This window comes from Eretmochelys imbricata, chromosome 15 (assembly GCF_965152235.1).
Source record: "Eretmochelys imbricata isolate rEreImb1 chromosome 15, rEreImb1.hap1, whole genome shotgun sequence".
In the NCBI taxonomy this organism is placed as follows: domain Eukaryota; kingdom Metazoa; phylum Chordata; order Testudines; family Cheloniidae; genus Eretmochelys; species Eretmochelys imbricata.
This window is the reverse complement of record NC_135586.1, coordinates 33,664,716-33,685,098: the sequence shown is the minus strand read 5'-3', so window position 1 is coordinate 33,685,098 and position 20,383 is coordinate 33,664,716. Positions and strand designations below refer to the sequence as shown.

The 20,383-nt window shown below is 44.6% G+C and overlaps 1 protein-coding gene across 2 annotated transcripts in view; it reads left to right on the top strand.

Moving 5' to 3' along the window:
• KREMEN1 (kringle containing transmembrane protein 1) overlaps nucleotides 1-20,383 on the top strand; it is a 144,604-nt gene that overhangs the window by 72,485 nt on the left and 51,736 nt on the right. The window contains exons 16-17 of one of the 2 annotated variants that reach the window (XM_077834745.1): nucleotides 4,667-4,801; nucleotides 5,170-6,215. In XM_077834745.1, coding sequence (XP_077690871.1) covers nucleotides 4,667-4,763 — 97 coding nt within the window. In that variant the 3' untranslated portion in view covers nucleotides 4,764-4,801; nucleotides 5,170-6,215. Of the gene's footprint in view, nucleotides 1-4,666; nucleotides 4,802-5,169; nucleotides 6,216-19,100; nucleotides 19,236-20,383 lie in introns of those variants that run through there. The other variant, XM_077834744.1, reaches the window with a different exon arrangement.

The window sequence follows — 20,383 nt, the reverse complement described above, 5'->3', positions numbered from 1 at the left end:
ACCATCATACATTCTGTTGACCTGTATATGCTACATGTTGCTGAAAGAATCTGTATTTTACAAATGTTTTAGAGAATTTAGAAAAAAATATAGTATTGGGATTATTTGAAGTCCATGAGATCCTTCATGGTCCTAGAGGTCTGCACTAGTGGAGCTTGAGGCAGGGTGAGGGCCTGTGTGTGTAGCTGTAAAGCTATTTGCACTAGAAAAGCCATATTAAATTATCTAGTCTATCCTTGGGGAGTCATGAAAGATTGCTAACTACAGTATATTCTCCAGTACAGTTTTAAATATGCCAAGTTATATGTTTTACTATTGTACATGAGATGAGAAAGAATACACAGTGTCTGCAGAACTCTGGCACTGAGATAGTTAAATAAAAGACAGACAAGGATCTGACCTTGGTGTTTTCTGCTAGGACCAGGCACTTACATGTACATACCATTGCTTGTTGTGAATGTGACAAGAGAAAATTGGGTGTGAAGCCTTTTAAATAGAAATATTGCCAATTTCAGCTGTTCAAAAATATTGAGTCAGCACCTAACAAATCATGAGATTAAAAAAAATAAATTTTGGTTCTTTGATTTGTCTTCTAGCTTTTAAGCTGTTAGGGTTCACATTTTCAAGCTTTTCTACATAACTGTAAAGGTTTGAAACTTAGGCCCAGATTCACAAAGATATTTAACTGCCTAAATCCCAGATTTAGGCCATAAAATTTTGAATTTAGACACCTAAATCCCAGTTTTGGCTCCACTGCGATCCACCAGACTTCTGCCGAACCCAGTAGGGGTCTAAATTCATATAGTGCCCAATTTTTCAAGGTAAAGGTTCCCTAGGCATCTGTTTTTCTGCATCTCAGCATGTGTGCTGTAGCCTTACTCTAGAAATCTGGATGTCTATCTCTTACTTAAGCCCCAGAGCAATTCACAAATGGGGGGAAGATAGATGTTTGCCTTCTAACCCGGTAGCGGCTTAGCCACTGGACTACAGAGTCAGTCTCTCTCTCTGGCCCAATTACAATTTAAGTATTTATCCACAATGGAACAGTCATTGAGTGCAAGAGAGAGTGAGAAGGATATTGATAAACTGGACAGAATTTAGAGAAGAGCCATGAGAATGATTACAGGATTGGAAAAATGCCTTATAATGGTATATCAAGGAAGTCAATCTATTCAGTTTAAAGAAAAGGTTAAGGGTTACTTGATCACAGTTTATAAGTACCTACATGGGAACAAACATTTGATAATGAGCTCTTCAATCTAACTGACAAAGGTATAACAAATTCCACTCAGTGGAAGTCAAATTCAGACTGGAAATAAGAAGCACTTTTTCAAGGGAGGACAATTAACCATTAAAACTATTTACCAAGGGCCTGTGGGGAATTCTCCATCACTGGAAATTTTTAAATCAAGCTTGGATGTTTTTCTAAAAGATCTGCTTTTGTTTAAACAGGAATTACAGTAACTCCTCACTTAAAGTCATCCAGTTAATGTTGTTTTGTTGTTACATTGCTGATCAATTAGAGAACATGCTCGTTTAAAGTTGTGCAATGCTCCCTTATAACATTGTTTGGCAACCGCCTGCTTTGTCCACTGCTTGCAGAAAGAGCAGCTGGGGAGGAGCAGGGACGAGGTGCACTCAGGGGAGGAGGCGGAGAAGAGGTGGGGCAGGAGCAGGAACTTAGGGGAAGGGGTGGAAGGGGGATGGGGCAGGGGTGGGAAGAGGCCAGGTCAGGAGGGGTCGAGCACCCACCGGGCAGAGGGGAAGTTGGCGCCTATGGCTCCCCTAAGTTCCCTGTGCAGCAGCCGCCCAGAAAGCTATCAATTGCAGGGCAGTTCAGATGTCCCTCCCCCCACTGCCATGTGCTGCTCCTGCCCTCTGCCTTGGAGCTGCTCCTGGGAGCCTCCTGCTTGCTGTGGTGCTAATGTCAGGGTGTCCCCCCTCCCCCTTCTGTACCCATCTCCACAGTGTCGTGGGGGACACTACAGGGCTCAGGACCGAGGGAGCTTGCTGGCAGCAGCTGCTGTCTCAACTTGCTGATCTACTTTAGAAGGCAGTGGGGGGAGTGGGGTCAACGTACTTAAAGGGGCAACACACGTCTCTTTCTCCCACACAAAGGGTGTGTGTCTCTGTCTCTCTCTGCCATGCCGTCTCCCCTCCCTCCATTCCTGGTGCCTTGTAGAGTGAGGCTACATTAACAACAATGTGTTAAACCTTAGGGGTTCAGCCGAGGGCTAGTTCATCATTTAGCAGTAAGGCATTCCCTGGGAAATATCCCACCCTCTTCCACACTCTGACTTCACCACCTCAACCAAGCTTCACAATTATCATTGCTGTGTACAGTATTAAATTGTTTGTTTAAAACTTATACTGTGTATATGTGTGTGTCTGTGTGTATATATATACTACTACTTTAAGCTAAACGATGTTAAGCGAATCCAATTTCCCCATAAGAATTCATATAAATAGGGGCAGTTAGGTTCCAGGGAAATTTTTTTTGCCAGACAAAAGACTATATTTTTTATATACCTGTGTGTGTGTGTGTGTGTGTATATACATACACACACACACACACATACAAGAAAAGTTTCTCTGTGTGTATATATTATGTGATAGACCCAGGCCAGTTGGGTACAGCAGAGTAGTAGAAGGCAGATATACTGATGACCACTGGATAAGCAGTTTTCTGTTCCCTGACTGACCAAAGCAGGGGCTGCTCCAGGCTAAGGTGGACATGACTCCAATTAACCTGCAAAGAGTCAAGTGAGGCTGTTAAGCTAATGTGAACACCTGACTCTAATTAAGGCCCCTCTGATAGTATAAAAGGGCTCACTCCAGTCAGGCTGAAGAGAGCTAGAGAAGAGGAAGTGTGTCTGAAGGAGTGGGTAGTGAAGACACCCTCAGGCCTCTGGAAAGGGAGCCCTAAGGTAAGGGTGAAGAAGGCATTAAGAAAGAAGCGGGAGAGCTGTGAGGAAGTGGCCCAGGGAAATGTAGCAACTCTGGCAGTGAAAGGTCGGCTGCCAACAGCTGCTGCCATTAGGGTCCCTGGGCTGGAACCCAGAGTAGAGGGTGGGCCCGGGTTCCCCCCAACCCGCCACTACAGAAACACCTCTGGGGAGGGGAAGACAGGTCCCTCTCAGGACAGGAGGCTAAACTGTTCTGGAACAAGCCCGTAGGGACAACAGAGACTGTGGGAGTTCTCTCACCAACCTGCTTGCTGGCTTATGATGAAAAGGGCTCAGTAGACTGTAGCCCTGGCCCTAGAGAGAGAAGATCTATGTGGAGGTTCGCAGTGAGCCTCTGAGGCTAGCATGAACCACCTGGAAGCGTGGGACCCACAGGGACAAGGTCGGATCTCTGACACAATAGATATATATATGCACACACAGAGACACACATGCAGGTATATAAAAATATAGTCTTTTGTCTAGCAAAAACAATTTCCCTGGAACCTAACCCCCCTCCCCCCATTTATATTAATTCTTATGGGGAAATTGGATACGCTTAACATAGTTTAGCTTAAAGTAGTATTTTTCAGGAACATAACTACAATGTTAAGCAAGGAGTTACTGTAATTCAGGGAAATTCTCTGGCCTGTGTTCTACACGAAGTCAGACTACATGATCATATTGGTCCCTTCTGGCCTCAATCTATAAAACTCTCAATAAAATCACAAGAATTAGCAAAAACTGAGACAACCAGTAATTCTGTTTTATATCTTTCCCTTAACGGGAAGGGACTCAGATTTTATTTAAACAAAAAAGTATTTAAATGGTCCCAATATTCCCTAAATCTGTTTAATCTCCTGCTCGCTCACATGCACACTCTCTCTTCACTGACCGATAAGGTGCTCATCTCCCAATCTATACTCTCCCAGAGAGAATCAAAGTCTCAGCAATTTTTTCATGCACTCCTCTGCTTTCTAAAACTTAGGCTATGTCTACACTACAGCGGTGCAGCTGCACTAATGCAGTTGTGCCACTGAGGCTTCTGGTGAAGGTGCTCTAAACTGATGGGAAAGAGCTCTCCTTTCGTCTTAATAGCTCCTGCCTCCATGAGAGGCAGGAGAAGCTCTCCCGCCAACAGAGTGCTGTCCACACTGGCACTTTGGTCGGTATAACTTATGTTGCTCAGGAATGTGGGTTGTTTACACCCCTGAGTGACGTAAATTATACTCAAGTAATTTGTAGTGTAGCAATAGCCTTAGATTATCCAGTCAGGGAACAGAAATAACACCATGTGACCTGCAGACCAATGCCACAGTTCTAAGCAAATGATGAATCACAAATTTCAATGCAAAAAGTTGTCATACACTGAAAAGCCTTTTTTCATAAAAGCTGAACAATTGCAAATAACAAACAAACTAATAAAGAATCTAGTTTCCTTGCAAATGGAGAGGGAGCTACATTTCCTGAATAGGTTATTTATTGTGAATTATTTGCGCAGCTCTAGTATTGGTAATGTGTAACGGGGATGAATGACTATCCTTCAGTGGGCTATGCATTGAAATTAAACACCATCAGCAGTTCTAAAATTGATACAGAATGTTACATTTCCATCTAATTCAGTTCTGTTGCCAAGGTGCTTAACTTTTTTTTTTTTTTTTATGGCTCTTTAACACTCGCCTCCAACATTAGTTTCATCTGCTATTTTGTCTTTTTTCCAGACAAAATAATTGGAATCAAAAACTCAACCAAAATCCTGGGGTTTCAGCTACATCAGAACAAGAATTAGTGCAGCTTCAGAGGATAGGAAGTTTGTAATCAGAGTACAACCGAAGCACAGCAAGACAACTGTCGCAGTAAGCATAGTTTTCTCCACACCAACCTAGAATATAACTTTTGCCATGGAAGATTTATGCTGTATTCTAATGGTCAGTTTCTGCCTTCATTTACATCTTGGCTGAGATGCCAGAGAGAGGAATAAGTGGTGCCGATTTGGCCTTTTGTATGTCAGGTGCAAGGAATAATGCTTCTAGGCATCGGCCTCAATTTGTGGTTTGGCTTCCTATTTCAGTCATCTTTCTCTAAGTAGAAACATGAGGTTAAGAAAGCTAGAGCCATTCTGTTCTTGGACCTTCTCGGAAAGTTACTTTGCTTTCTTAAACTTGTTTAACTTCTAGTATTTGGGGACTTTCACATGCATTCTTCTTTTTTCTTCTTCTTTTAGGCTGTTACTGGAATAGGAGAGAAATGAGAGCAGTCCTTGCTGCCTGTTTTCACACATTGTACCAGAGAAGCAGCCCCCTCAGACATACCTCTCCCTTTACAGACTGACCCTCAGCCAAGCCACCATGCTGTACGGACAATAACATCCCTCCCTTTCTCCTTGATCATTTTAACTTCAACCACAAGCTCTTTTTACAGTAAGATTGTAACATGAAAAAGTAGTCCAACCTGAAATAGCCTTTCATGTCTTGGGTTTCCCTTTCTCATCTAGGTGAAGTTGCTTTCCCTTCACTTAAGATTCAGTTCTTAAAAATAATGTCACTGCTGTTTCATTTTAAAGGAATAAATCCGTGGCTCTTTACTCTCCCCTAATGCCAGTGCTTCTTCCAACAATTAGATGATCAGATAGTATGTTGATGGGAGACATATATGGATGGATTCAAATACTGTTTGTCCCTGTTGTGCTTGTACAGCTCTTTTATATCTGCAAACTTCCACTGAAGGTAAAGGAAGATTTGCCTATATAAGAACATTCAGCTAGAAAGGATTACAGTTCTTAATATGGCTATCCAGGATGCTTTTGCTGGTCCCAATTTGTATAATCCCTAAATGGTACATGAAATGAAGCACTGATCTCTTTAAAAAGGATTGTAATTCTTTGTCTTAGACTTCCCTTCCTGTGGCACACTTGCATATGAACCACCCCACCAGTGTATTTGTAACTGAAATGGGACACCCTACTCTCACCCCTCACATTGAAAGATGACGACAAGAACATTTTCTCCCTGGATTCTTAATCAATACCTTTAATTGTAATTTCTGTCTTGTATAATTGCAATAGATAATGTTTGTGATTAGTTAAGGACTCCACTTTGCACTGACATTTAATTGTGTCCCAGTATGTCTTATTATCTTCATTAGAAAGTGATTTCTGAATTACTATCATGTATAGATTTTTTTTTTTCAAAGAAAAGCCTCCAGGTGCCTCTGCACAAGTCCCTCTCAGCGTGCAGAGTCCATTCTGTCAAATGCAATTCCTTTCAATAAATCAGACATAATCATTAACCTTTGCAGTTTCCAATCAGAAAAATCTTTGCCTCACATATTGGGTAGAAAGCCAGGGTTGCTACAGACAGAAAGGTGACTGTGTAGAGGTGGTTCTAGCTGAGCTGGAACACAGTTTATACCATAATGGGAACGGAGCCCCAGTGAAATAAGACAGACTGTTTATAGTTTACTGTAGACTAAGTTATAGTTTAATCTATGATTTCATAATACATATGAAAAATGAATTAAATCACAACAAAAAAAGTGGGACAAATTCTAGCTGGAAAAGTCCACTATGGCTAGATGTGCAGTCTGGTCTTATTTAATAACTAGCCGACAAAGGGGTAAGACGATCCAGTGGCCGGAAAATGAAGCTTGACAAATTCAGACTAGAAATATGTGGCAATGAACAGTTGACCTAGAGGTGTGGCTGATTCTCCATCACTTTAAGTCTTTAAATTGAGAATGGATGTCTCTTTAAAAGATACACTCATGCCTTTACAAATACAGCCCAAAATTGTGTGTGTGTGTGTGTGTGTGTGTATGTGTGTGTATATATATATATATATATATATATATATATATATATATATATATATATATACACACGTATGTATTGTGGTAGACCCAGGCCATTTGGGTACAGCAGAGTAGTAGAAGGCAGATATACTGGCCACTGGATAAGCAGTTTTCTGTTCCCTGACTGACCAGAGCGGGGGCTGCTCCAGGCTAGGATGGACACATGACTCCAATTAGCCTGCAAAGAGTCAGGTGAGGCCATTAAGCTAATGTGAACACCTGACTCTAATTAAGGCCCCTCTGATACTGTAAAAGAGCTCACTCCAGTCAGGCCGGAGAAAGGAAAAGGGAGCCAGAGGAAAGGAAGTGCGGCTGAAGGGCTGGGTAATGAAGACACCTTCAAGCCACTGGAAGTGTTGCACGCTCATAGTGCTGGTATAAGGGGCCCCACCGAGCCTCTACTCCTCAGTTCCTTCTTATCACCCATGGCAGCTGTTGGAGCTTCCCCACCTTTGCCTTGGCAAAGTGTGTTAGTGGTTTCCTAATTGAGAATTCTGTAAATAGTTTTATTAGTTAGTATAGTGTGTTAAGTGTAGATAGTTTAGAGTAGTAGCTAGGACTTCTCTCTGTGTCTGGAGAGTGAGTCCGTCTCTCCCCGGTACTGTGGCATGCCTCAGTTACTGTGGTTTAAGCAGTGCTCTTCCTGTGCAAAGCCTATGCCAACCAGTGACCTGCACTTGAATTGTCTTAAGTGTTTGGGTGAGGGGCACAGGAAAGATCGATGCGAGATCTGCCGTGATTTTAAACTGTGGATGCCAAAGGATCGGACAGCAAGATCCCCAACACATCCCAGTACTGAGGCAGATGCCTGTACTGGTACTGGCCAGCAAGTGCACACTGGCCAGGAGGAGATTCCCTTGGACACTAGTACAGTATATCCCTCCTCCTCATCCTCACTGGAGGACGAAATTAATGCTTAAAGGGTCTTCTCCTCCCCAGGATCACCTGAGAGTCTACCAGGACTTACTTAAGCAGGTGGCATCTAATTTGGTTCTCCAGGCAGAGGTTGTTAGGGAACCGTCTGTTGGCTTCCTGGACATTCTGATGGCCGCAGCCCCAGCAAGGGTCGCTCTCCCCTTGCACAACTCCATTATAGGCCCAATAAAGACCCCTGGCAAAACCTAGCATCCATCCCTCCCACGGTCAAGAGAACTGAGAGAAAATACTTTGTGCCAGCCAAGGAATGGGAGTTTCTATTTTCCCACCCCATGCCTGGGTCTTTCATCATAGCAGCTGCTAACAAGAAGGACCGTCAAGGCAACACGGAATCAACTCCAAAGCCAAAGGAGCCTAAAAAGATGGACCTTCTGTGAAGGAAGGCCTGTGCTACAGGAGGACTCAAACTTAGTCATCCCTTCCCACATGTTATAGTCATAGCGACGCAGCAATGCCTGTTGGGTCACTATGCGCAAGTTGAAGGACAAACTTCCGCAGGAGAACCAGCAGGAGTTCTCAGGCCTGGTGGAAGAAGGCAAGACCATTCCCAGAGCCACCTTACAGGCTGCCCACATCAGTCACTATGCGCAGGAGCTCATGGCTGCAAGCATCAGGGTTTCCACAAGAAGTCCAGCAAGCAGTGCAAGACCTGCCAATCAAGGGGCCCTCTCTTTTTTTTTTTTTTTTTTTAACAAACCGATGCTAGGCTCCACGATGTTAAGGACACCAAAGCAACTCTGAAGTCCCTGGGTTTGCAATCCCAGTCTCAACCCAGGAGACCATATAGGCCTTATCAGTTTGGCTACTTCTATCCTCACCAGAGATACAACCAGAGGAGACGAAGGAATAGAGACTGTGGGTGCAGGCCACATCCACCTTCCTGCTTCTCAGTGCAGCCCTCTCAACCAGCCCCTTGTCTGCAGCCCTCTCAACTGGCCCCTTGTCATCTGGGTACCTCAAAGCACTCATTTTGATGGGTTTTTCGAGGCCAGCATATGAATCCCACTCTCTCACAATCCAGTTACCCCGATTTTTTCCAACCATCTTTTCCACTTCCTCGAGGCCTGGAAAAGGGTCACTTCCAACCACTGGGTCTTAAACACAGTGGAGGTCACCTCCACCCCACCCTCCCACCCCCTTTCTCCATCCCTCTTCAGGAACCCTTCTCATAAGCTTCTGCTATAGCAGGAAGTTCAATCCCTTCTCAGTCTGGGGGCTGTGGAAGAGGTTCCACCACCTCTAAGAGGGTTCTACTTCCGTTATTTTCTGATACCCAAGGCCAAGGGGGGTCTCAGGCCCATCCTAGACCTGTGCCACCTCAACCGATTTCTCAAAAAGCTGAGGTTCCGCATGGTCTCCTTGGGTTCCATTATCCTGTCTCTGGATCCAGGGGATTGGTATGCTGCCCTCGACTTAAAGGACACATTTTCATATATCAATTTTCCATGGCTACAGAAAATATTTGAGATTCATGGTGAACCAGGGCCATTACCAATTTGTAGCGCTGCTATTTGGCCTTTCGGTGACCCTGAGAGTCTTCACCAAATGTATGTGGGTGGTAACAGCCATTCTAAGAAGAGAAGGAGTCCATGTATTCTTGTACCTCGACGACAACTGGCTAATCCAGGGCAAATTTCAAGAGCAAGTGAAGTTGGACATTGCCAGCTGGGAGTCGAGGACTGCCCCGATGAACTCTATTATCTGAGTGGGGACTAGTGTCGAATTCTGCATGTGGTAAGAAGGCCCAACTACTGGAAGGTTGTTTGGATGATGGCAAAGGCCCTCTTCCCAGAGGATCCCTTCTGAGCAATCTCAGAGCTAGTCCACTACATGTAGGCCCATCCCATCACGACTGACCTGCTTGAGTCTTCTTGGCCACATCATGCACGTATGTGGTGCATCATGCGAGTCTGAGACTCAGACCTCTCCAAGGCCTGCTAGCCACCCTCCCTCCAGGTACCCCCTACACAGGGTGGTTATGCTGCCCTTACACATCCTCAGCTCCCTATCATGGTGGCTAGACTGTAAGGTGGACTGTGAAGGGATTCCCTTCACAAAATCTCAACCATCTGTGCACCTGGTCTCCGACACTTCAGTGCTGGGTAAGAGAGCCCTTTTCGGGGTTCTCAAGATTCAAGGACATTGGTCCACAGTGGAGCTAGCTCTCCACATCAATGTCGGAGAGCTCAGAGCAGTCAGTCTCATATGCCAAGAGTTTCTGCGTCATATTGCGAACACGACAGTATCAGTCCTCACGGACAATAGGTCAGCCATGTATTATATCCACAGACAGGGTGGAGCCCATTCTTCCCCTCTGTGTTGGGAAGCAGTTTGCCTATGGGAGTTCTGCATCACATGTTCTATTACAATTGAGACTCCATTTCTACTGGGGGTGCTGAATCAGTTTGCAGACCGCCTCAGCAGATCCTTCTGCACTCACAATGAGTGGTCCTATGTCGAGATGTTGCACTGAGCATCTTCCACATGTGGGCTTTCCCCACCTAGATCTCTTTGCCACATGTTCCAACAGAAAGTGCCAGCAGATTTGCTCTCTGAGGGGCCACAGTCCAGGCTCGATGACAGGCATGTTTCTGCTGAACTGATCGCATCACCTGCTCTATGCCTTTTTGCCCATTCCACTGGTGCACAAGGTGCTGACAAAAGATTGAGCAGGACTGAGCTCGGGTCATGCTGATAGCTCCAGCATGGCTCAGGCAATATTGGTACACCTCACTTGCTCATTTCTCTCACGAGACCCCAATTGAGCTGCCTCTGTACCCAGCCCTGATCTCGCAGGACAACAGTCGGTTGCTCCATCTGAACCTCAGCTCTCTTCATCTGACAGCATGGTATCTTTGTGGCTGAATCCTGATGAGCAAGCTTGTTCGGAGCAGGTCCAGAAAATTCTCCTGGGCAGAAGGAAGGCTTCCACAGGGTCCACTTACTGTGCAAAGTGGAAAATTTTTTCCATCTGGTCATGGGGTTCTGCCAATGCATTCTTCGATTCAACTCATTTTGGACTACCTCCTGTCTTTGAAGAAACAGGGCTTAGCCCTTTCCTCCATTAAGGTCCACCTGGCGGCCATTTCAGTATTCCACCCGAAGATTGAGAATAGATCAGTGTTCTCACATGAAATGGTAGTTTGCTTCCTCAAAGGTCCTGAGAGGGCATTTCCGTCAAGTGGGGGAACTGCTCCCCCCATGGGATTTGAACCTCGTCCTCTCAAAACTGTCAGGATCACCGTTTGAACTCATGGCAATGTTCTCGTTCCTACATCTTGCATGGAAAACAGCCTTTCTAGTGGCAATTACTTTAGCCAGAAGGGTCTCAAAACTCTGAGCCCTTATGGCAGAGCCACCCTATACAGTTTTCTTTAAGGATGAGGTACAGCTGCGGCCACACCCTAAATTCCTTCCGAAGGTTGTGTCCCAATTCCACTACAAACAACCAATCTTTTGGCCACTCTTTTACCCTAAGCCTCACGAAACTAGGGAGGAGATGCTCCTACATTCCATGGACATCAGGCAGACTCTGGCTTTTTATACTGAAACAACCAGATTGTTCCATAGGTCACCACAGCTCTTTGTAGCAATAGTGGACAGAATGAAAGGGCTTCCCATCTCCGCCCAGAGGATTTCGTCCTGGATCACTTCTTGCATACAAGCATGCTACGACCTCACGGGCATTCCCCCTCCGCCAAGAGTGACTGCCCACTATACAAGGGCCCAAACCCCCTTCTTAGCTCAAGTTCCAATCCAGGACATATGTAGAGCAGCAACCTGGTCATCAATGCACATGTTCACTTCACACTATGCTATCACACAAAAGGCCAGAGACGACGCCCACTTTGGCCAAGTGGTTCTACAGGCGGCTTGTCCTTGAACACAGCCCACCTCTGCTAGTACTGCTTGTGAGTCACCTAAGTTGGAATGGACATGTGCAAGCACTCGAAGAAGAAAAAATGGTTACCTACCTCTCATAACTGTTGTTCTTCGAGATGTGCTGCACATGTCTGTTCCAAAACCCACCCACCAGCCCCACTCTCAAAGTGGTTGGTAAGAAGGAACTGAGGAGTAGAGTCTTGGCAGGGCCCCTTATACCAACGCTATGAGCACATGACACCAGAGATGCCAGAGCCGAGCTGACTGATACCACTAGGGTGAAAATCTCTGATAGCTGTGCTCAGGGCACTTGCACACCTAAGCAGGAATGGACATGTTCGACACATCTCAAAGAACAACAGTTACAAGAGATAGGTAACCAGTTTTTCTTGTGTCTTGCTTGCAGTATTCCTGCTGATACATCCCAGAATGCTGTTTGCCTTTTTATTTCTTTTTTTTGCAACAGTGTTACACTGTTGATTCCTATTTAGCTTGTGATCCACTATGACCCCCAGATTCCTTTCTGCAGTACTCCTTCCTAGGCAGTCATTTCCCATTTGGTATGTATGCAACTGATTGTTCCTTCATAAGTGGAATACTTTGCATTTGTCCTTATTGAATTTCATCCTATTTACTTCAGGCCATTTCTCTAGTTTGTCCAGATAATTTTGAATTTTAATCCTATCCTCCAAAGCACTTGCAACCCCTCCCAGCTCAGTATCATCCACAAACTGTATAAGTGTACTGTCTATGCCTTTATCAAATCATTGATGAAGATACTGAACAGAACCAGACCCAGAAGTGATCCTTGTGGGACTCCACTTGATATGCCCTTCCTGCTTGAATGTAAACCACTGATAACTACTCTCTGGGAATGGTTTTCCAGCCAGTTATACACCCACCTTTATAGTAGCTCCATCTAGGTTGCATTTCCCTAGTTTGTTTATGAGAAAGTCATGTGAGACAGTATCAAAAGCCTTCCTAAAGTCAAGATATACCACGTCTACCGCTTCTCTCCTATCCACAAGGCTTGTTACCCTGTCAAAGAAAGCTATGTCACATTGCAAACCCATAAACAATTAGCTGCTGGCTGTCACCCGTAAGTCTCTTTCTGAATTATTGTCTTGCATTTCTATCAGTCAGAAATGAATTATTTTTACCTAGATCTCTTAGCTGTATTATTATAAATTCAATCTCCTTGTTATTTTTTGCCCATGTTTGTCACTCCCTTGTATTATTTCTCCATCCTAGTTAGTATTTAGAAATCCTCCCAGTTCAGTATCATTTGCCAGCTTAATTCATGTAGTGTTTCCCATAGTTTTAAAAGATTAACCCTACTCCAGACAACATTAGGAGGCCAGCTAGGGTGACCAGACAGCAACTGTGAAAAATTGGGACAGGAGGTGGGGGGTAATAGGAGCTTATATAAGAAAAAGACCCAAAAATCAGGACTGTCCCTATAAAATCAGGACATCTGGTCACCCTAAGGCCAGCATGGGGGAAATCTATTGCCATTGTTCTGCATCCCTGTAGCTTTGAAGCACCTTTGGGGTATTAGGGGCTAATCACCAAAGGTAATCTCTCTTCATATTGTTTGTGTGCTGCTGCAGCTCCAACCCATGAGGCCTATTCTTTATTATTGGTGTATATTACTAATAGTTGTAGAATGCTATAATCAATCCTTAGATACTTCTGTGATGGGCACTTGAGAAATACCTAAAATAGAATAATGGATATCCCCCAAAGTCATCTCTTAGCCACCCAATACAGATAAAATCCTTTTAATTTTTCTGCATGAGTCAGTTCTTCCAGTATCTTGATCATTTCTGTTCGCCTGATCCGAATTCCCTGCAATTTGTCTGGATCTCTCTGACAATTATAGAAATTGAGAGCTGGAAGGGACCTCAAGATAATAATGTGGTGCCCAAACTGAACACAATATTTCAGGACTAAAGTATTTACTTGGTCCTTACTCAAGTTAAATTTCTGTAAGTGCAATAAGTATTTCACATATTGAAATAAGCGTGGTTGGGGAATCAAAAGGGGAAATGGTTCCATGATACAATAGGGTCCAGAAGATCAAGTTTAGAACTGACTTACTCTTTAGTTGAATGTATAATGCTCCCAAGATATATATTAACCCCCCTACACACACACTTCTCACCGCCTTACGGCTCCCCAAGGACTCCTGCCCCATCCAATCCCCTGTCCCCTGACGGCCCCCCCGGGACTCCTACCCCATCCACCACCCCCTGCTCCCTGTCCCCCGACCACCCCGGACCTCCCACCCCTGACTGCCCCCTGCCGCCCCATCCAACCCCCCCCCTCATTCCTGACTTGCCCCCCCGGAACCCCTGCCCCTGACTGCCCCATCCAACCCCCTCCTTCCTGACTGCCCCCTGGGACCCCTGCCCCCATCCAACACCCCTGTTCCCCGCCCTCTGACCGACCCGACCCCTACCCACACCCCTAGCCCCTGACCACTCCCCGAACTCTTCTGCCCTCTATCCAACCCCCCCTGCTCCCTGCCCCCTTACCGCGCTGCCTGGAGCACCGGTGGCTGGCGGCGCTAAAGCCGCGCCGCCCAAAGCACCGGGTCAGGCTGCGGCTCTGCAACTGCGCTGACCAGCAGCCCAGAGTATTGCGCCGGCCTCGCGGCGCTCTGAGGCTGTGGGGGCAGGAGAACAATAGGGGAGGGGCCGGGCAGGAGGGTCCCACGGGCTATAGTTTGCCCACCTCCGCTCTAGAGCAATCTATGGGCTGGGCTGATAGTGTCTTTCCAGTATCTGGCAGATGTAATCATTTTTCTCTTTCAATTTATTGTGTGCTACTAAATTTTTTTTAGCAGCCCATAATCTTGTTCTGTTATGGAAAGGAGCATTTTCTTGTTTATCTTCAGCCATACTGTTAGCAACAACCCAGTGCTCTCCAAATAGGATTTAAAACCTTTGCTTCCTTCCATATCTGTAACTCTGCCTGTATGGGACATTTTGTTGCTGGGCTTTTCTTTCAGTGGCATTAATGTGTATATCTGACCCCTGCAAGTCCTCTATCTTTTCAGAAATGTGAAATTTTTGGATTTAATGGAAAGACAGATACCTTCAGTTGGGCTGCTGACAAGCTAATATGATTTCATTCTCCAGACACACGCTCCTTCTTGTAAAGGATTCTGAATAGTCTAGTTCAACAAGCATTTTCCTGTACCAGGAATTATTATAATTAGAACTACTGCTAGAGGGCATTCAAAACACTGCACATATTGCTGGGCTACGGTGTGTTGCACACAAAAGGTGTGCGTGTTTATGGGGGGCAATAGATCAGCAGAGCGTGTATGGAATCGTAGCAGGTGGGTGTATGTTTAAATTAGTATGGAGTTAAGCAGCTGAATTTTTGTCAGTAAAAAGAGGCTTTGTCTGTACTTATTCCCATCATCTTGTGGGAAAATACCATGTGCTTTGTGTCAAACTCTCTCTGAACTCAACTGAAATTTCACTTGGCTCGAGGGAGCAAACACAGGAGCTCAGGTGTCGCTGACAGCTGGAAAGCAGAGAACTATCAGGTTTCAAAGGAACAACGAGGACGTTCAGATAATCTGATGGCTGTGCATTTCTAACCTTAGTGAATTGCCTAGTGAAACCGAATCAATAACAGATCCTGAGAGGATAAAGAGAGGTAAAAGAAGGAAGATTTGTGGAATACGGTAAATGATTAATTTAGGATTTTTAACACTGAAAAGAGGCGACAGAAGCTCACCGTTGCGCTAATGGGAAAGGAGAGGAGGCTTGTCTGAGCTAGAAATTATGTCCATCTCTATGAAACCTTCCTTATGCCCTTAGGGAATCTTAGTCCCAGCTTCCAGCTTGTTCCGAATGGGAGGAAATAAGGCGGATCAGGCCGGGCCAAGGGGCTGCAGCAGGTTGGGGTATTGGTTTTCTGTTCTTTCCTGTCACATGGCCCGTAATTGGATCCCTCGCTCTGCTGGGGGCTGCAGTTGTAGAGCAGATGCTATAGGGTGTCTCGCTATCGCTGTATTTCCCCTTCTCTGCACCCCAGCACAGAAGCACCCGAGGCAGGAGGCTTCGTTCCCCGCTGTGCTGGATGAAGGAGCCAAGCCGGGACCTGCTGCCTGCCCTCGTCCATGGAGCGTCCCGCAGCCACCGTGGCACTCGCCCTTTCGGGACTGGCGCTGACTTTCTGCTTTGAGCGGCTCTATTCCGGTGAGTGACGTTTGACTGCGCCCAGAATGTCTCGCACGGACTGGGAGCAGCCGAGGGACCGGGCTCTTTCACTCGGCGGCTCGGGAAAAGTCGCTGTTGTAAAGCTGGACCTGGCTGGCTGGTCTAGCTCACCCAGCGGCTCCGGAGGTGACTTTGCCCCTTTGGGTCGGGGCGCTCTGTATCTGCACCCAGGATGCGCTCAACTGCAGGATCCCGAAGCTATTTCCCCCCCCCCCCCCCCCGACTTGATACAAAGCTCGGACTAATTTGTTTGCAGCTGGGAGGTATTTTTTCATGGCTATTCGCTGCACCTGGCTGATTGCAAACCCTCTTGCATTGAGTGTGGGGATTTTGTAAGGAATCGGTCCGAGACAGGAGAGTCTGTGTGGTGTATATACAGAGAGAGACAGACAGAAATGAGAGATACTGAAACTGCTGCATTTGGCTCTGAGGCTGAAGAAATGTTAAGTGAGCAAACGAAAGCAACATGAGTTGTCTCTCAACTCCGCACAGCGGGGGGTACCTGTAGGGAATGAGGAGCATGCTGAGTGGTAGAAGCAGTTAATCCCTAGGAAATGAGACAAATGACATTAATTTAGGGCTGCGTCAAACCAGCAGAGCCAGCCTTTGGGAGGCACCAGGCTTTCCTCTTCCTGAAGAGTGAGGGTTGAATTTTCTGTTTCTGTAAATGCTTTGTTGTGTTCAGGTTCTTAATCCCACCCACCGCTCTGACATCACTATATCCTCAGCATTTACTAATTAGTTCTTTATTGTGACACTAAGAATTAGCCAAAACATTTGTAATTTCATTGACATCAGTAAGTGAAGTGTAAATGTTTTAAATATCTTTAAATCTACTTGCTTATGGCGGTCAAGGGGTGAGCAAGCCTTTACGCAGCTCCAGCTACAGGATCCCAACAACTCAGCCTGTGGATGTTTTCTGGGATTCTCCATCGAGAAGGCTTTGTATGCCGTAGACTTCCCTTCAGGTTACACTCCTACACTTACGTCACTATATAACTTCTTTACAGCTGGGCTTCAATTGGGGAAGGCGTTATAGGTGGTTATGTGAGGCTGGGGAATTATGGATGCTTTTACCAGACTCACCTCTTATTTGGGTTGGTTGGGAAAGCCTGCCTGTGAGCAGAGGGAGAGATGTTTATGTTTAGAGAAATAATTGGTGCCACCTCTTTTTCTTACAGTCTGGGTCCTGCTGCACAGACAGAGACTGAGGTGTGTCACCCAACCCCCATTTTGCCAGTGTCTTGTTAACATGAGAGAGACCTGTCCCTCCAAGGCAATGGGGCATACAGGCTATTAGCTTCCTGTTACTGACAACTGTCAGAGCTACTGGGGCTGCCTGGATACATGATGAATTTTCTGCTTAAAGGTCATTTTTCTGCAGTGTTTCATTTTCTTTTTATAATCATTCCTGGTTCTTATTCCCCACCTGAAATCATTATACTGTTTGTGCTGGCATAAAACCATCTCTACAAGAACTAACTGATGTCACACACAGCAGATAATGGGATGAATTCTACACTCACACTTGCTGGCCTTAAACTGAGTGGAGAAATTGACTTATTTACTTTAGCTGTGACTAAACATCTAACTAGCAGTGACTTTGCTTTGATGCAAAGATGACTGCTAGAGTTAAGGTTACAAAACAGTTTCTGTGACAGTCCCCTTTTTTTATTTTCATGCAACTTTTTAACCCCTAAATCAGTTTTTAGGCTGAAATTTGTGCAGACTTGGCCTATACCTGCAGCTGATTTTTTTGACTTACAAGGAGCGGAGCGTGAGCAAGCGTGTTTCAAAATAGCAATCATAGATAATTGAAAATATGGGATGGGCTGACAGCTGCACAGATGGGGCAAATCTAGCCCTTCTGAGTGCCCTCTGGCTGTGGAATCATTGCTGCACAAAGCAGGTGTTTACTTCCTTTGTGGCTTGGAGTGCTACTTCATTCACACTCCCTGCGGGGATTTGGCATGAGAAGATCCATATTATGTCAGAACTTCTTCCCGCAGGAGGACTGCATGTGAGCCAGTAGACAGTTACTTCATGGCCTGGTGGGAAGGATTCCATTCCCACACACACCTAGACACATCTGCCCAACATCTGGCTTCATTCACTGTAGACTTTAAAGATGGATAGGCTCACATCCAAGAGTAGGTAGTTAAGTGGGAGCTATTTAGTTATAGAACACTCTTGCTGCTGAAGCAGGACGTTACTGTAAACTTGAGAGGATTCATAGCAAAGGGTGATGGATCTTTTAAGCACAGCAAGCTGCTAAGGTTCTGACAAAGGAGATTACAGCACTTTGGCAGCTCTACAAGTATATTAACTCTCCAGCAAGGACCTTCAGAACCTGCTGCACCAGGAAAGTCTGCAGAGTTTTTAAATTGCACCTCTTGGTTTTTATTTTTAACATTAAATCCCAGAGAAATTAAATGTGACAAACTAGGGCCTGTAAAAACAATTAGGGTTAGGAGTACAGTACTCCAAAGTCATGAAATTACACTGCCGGAGAAACATTTATGCTTGTAAGTTGGTGTATGACACATTTTTGCTAATTTATATTTCTTTTCTTTGTTAAATGTAATTTTTCATACATCACTGCAATAAATACAGAACTATAGAATACAGAGCATATGCATCATGGCTGAGCTGATGATGTGGGAGAAACCTTCACTTTGGGAATTTCATGATATGGAATACTTCATCTGATGACTGTCAATGCAATAACAATTGCTTTTTAAATTTAGTGCTGTTTATTTTCATTTATTATTTTTCTTCTTCCATTCTCTGCTATGTCTTACACAGTCTCTTCTAAGACAAATGTTTAATCCAATAATGTTAAAATTTGAATCCAACCACAATGTTCAATTGAATTTGAAATTGGGATGAGTGAACTCATGCTACTTAATGTCAAGGGAAGAGCTGCATTTGTTGGCAGAGGACTCAGTGCCAGAGGACTCAGGACTTTTTCCCTTCCCCCTTATATTCAGTATGGAAGCCTGTTAATGCCAGATGGAATGTGGTCTCTTGGAGCTGTATTTTTAATATTCATTTTCAATTTCTCTATCTTAGGTCTACATGATTTATAAGGATGCTATTATTTCTGCCCTTCCTGTTGCCAGATTTGGCCTATTTTTCCTTTCTCTAGTCCCACTCCACTTAACAATGCTGGAATCAGCAGCTTCCTGTTTTCCTCCCACTTGAATCTCCTGATCTTTTTTGCCTTATTTTCTTACTCCTTCTCTCACAGCCTCCCATCCCTGCAGTGAATGGGGAAATACTCTGTTTAGACTCAATACAGCATTTCTAACCACCTTGAGAGATGGTGAAGTATTCAACGAAGATACTTCAGCACAGCACACTTGTACATCAGCGCAAGGGGCAGGTAAATAAAAATCTACATGTTACTGGCACAATTTCCAAGGGGTTGAGTTTCCTGGTTTTCCACCATACTTGGACAGTGGAACTGTATTTGAAAACAATGCTATGTTAAGAAGCAGCAAAGAGATTACTCAACTCTACCTAAAGATGTGTTCTGTGTCAAAGTGCTCTCTCCCTTACTTCTAGTCCAAAGAATCACAAAGCGAGTCTGAATGAGTCTATCACCTTGAGGTTGAACATCATCCAAGAGGTGCAAAACCAGAGCTGCTACAGCACTTTTTATGCATTATAGATAAAAAAAAAAAAAAAGTTTGCAAAATACAATTTTTAATTTTAACATCTAAAATGCCTCCTGTGCTCATAGGCTAGTTTGCCTGTATCATAACACAATATGCAGTGCAAAATTTTTAACCAATCCACTCACAATATGCAAATGACCTGCTGATATTCAATCTATAAAACTGCATCTTCAAAGAAAATTATTGGTCTGGTAAAAATATTTTTAATAATGACCACAGAAGCCATATTTGTCTGTTTGATCTCCTGAAGTGTCTTCTGGTTTTAATCAGTGTTTCCACATAAAATACAGTGGAAATCTACGATAACAAAACCCCTATTCCTATGTCCATAGGGCAACAACTAGGCTCTCCTCTCAGGAAGGTAAGTTTGTGTTCTGGCCCTTCAATCCCTGGGCCCCAACCTCTATTACTATTGGGATATCTTGGCATCAGTTAAATGGTTTCAGTCCTTCTTTCCATAATTTTACTCTTTCATTAAATGTTTGTTGTTTAATTATATCCTTTCAATCAAATTAGAGACTGCAACATCTGGTTAGTGCCTGTAACTGTTGCCATCTGCACCTAGATAAAGCTCTTTTCATTTAAGGAGGATTGCTCAAGTTCCAAATTGCAGTTTAGAAACAGTTTAGTTTGTGTGGAGGGTAACTTAAAAGGAACTTCTTCAAAGTCTCTGGGAGATGTCCTGCTTGCTGTGATGTGTGCAAGAGTGATATACAGTATCCTCTCATCCTGTTCAGCAGGAGGCTTTAGCTACCACGTGCATATACACACATGCACATGCAGAAGGAGTCCAAGCACTAAATCTGCACTAAGTATCTGGCCACCAGTTGCCAGACCAGTCCCCCTAGAATGT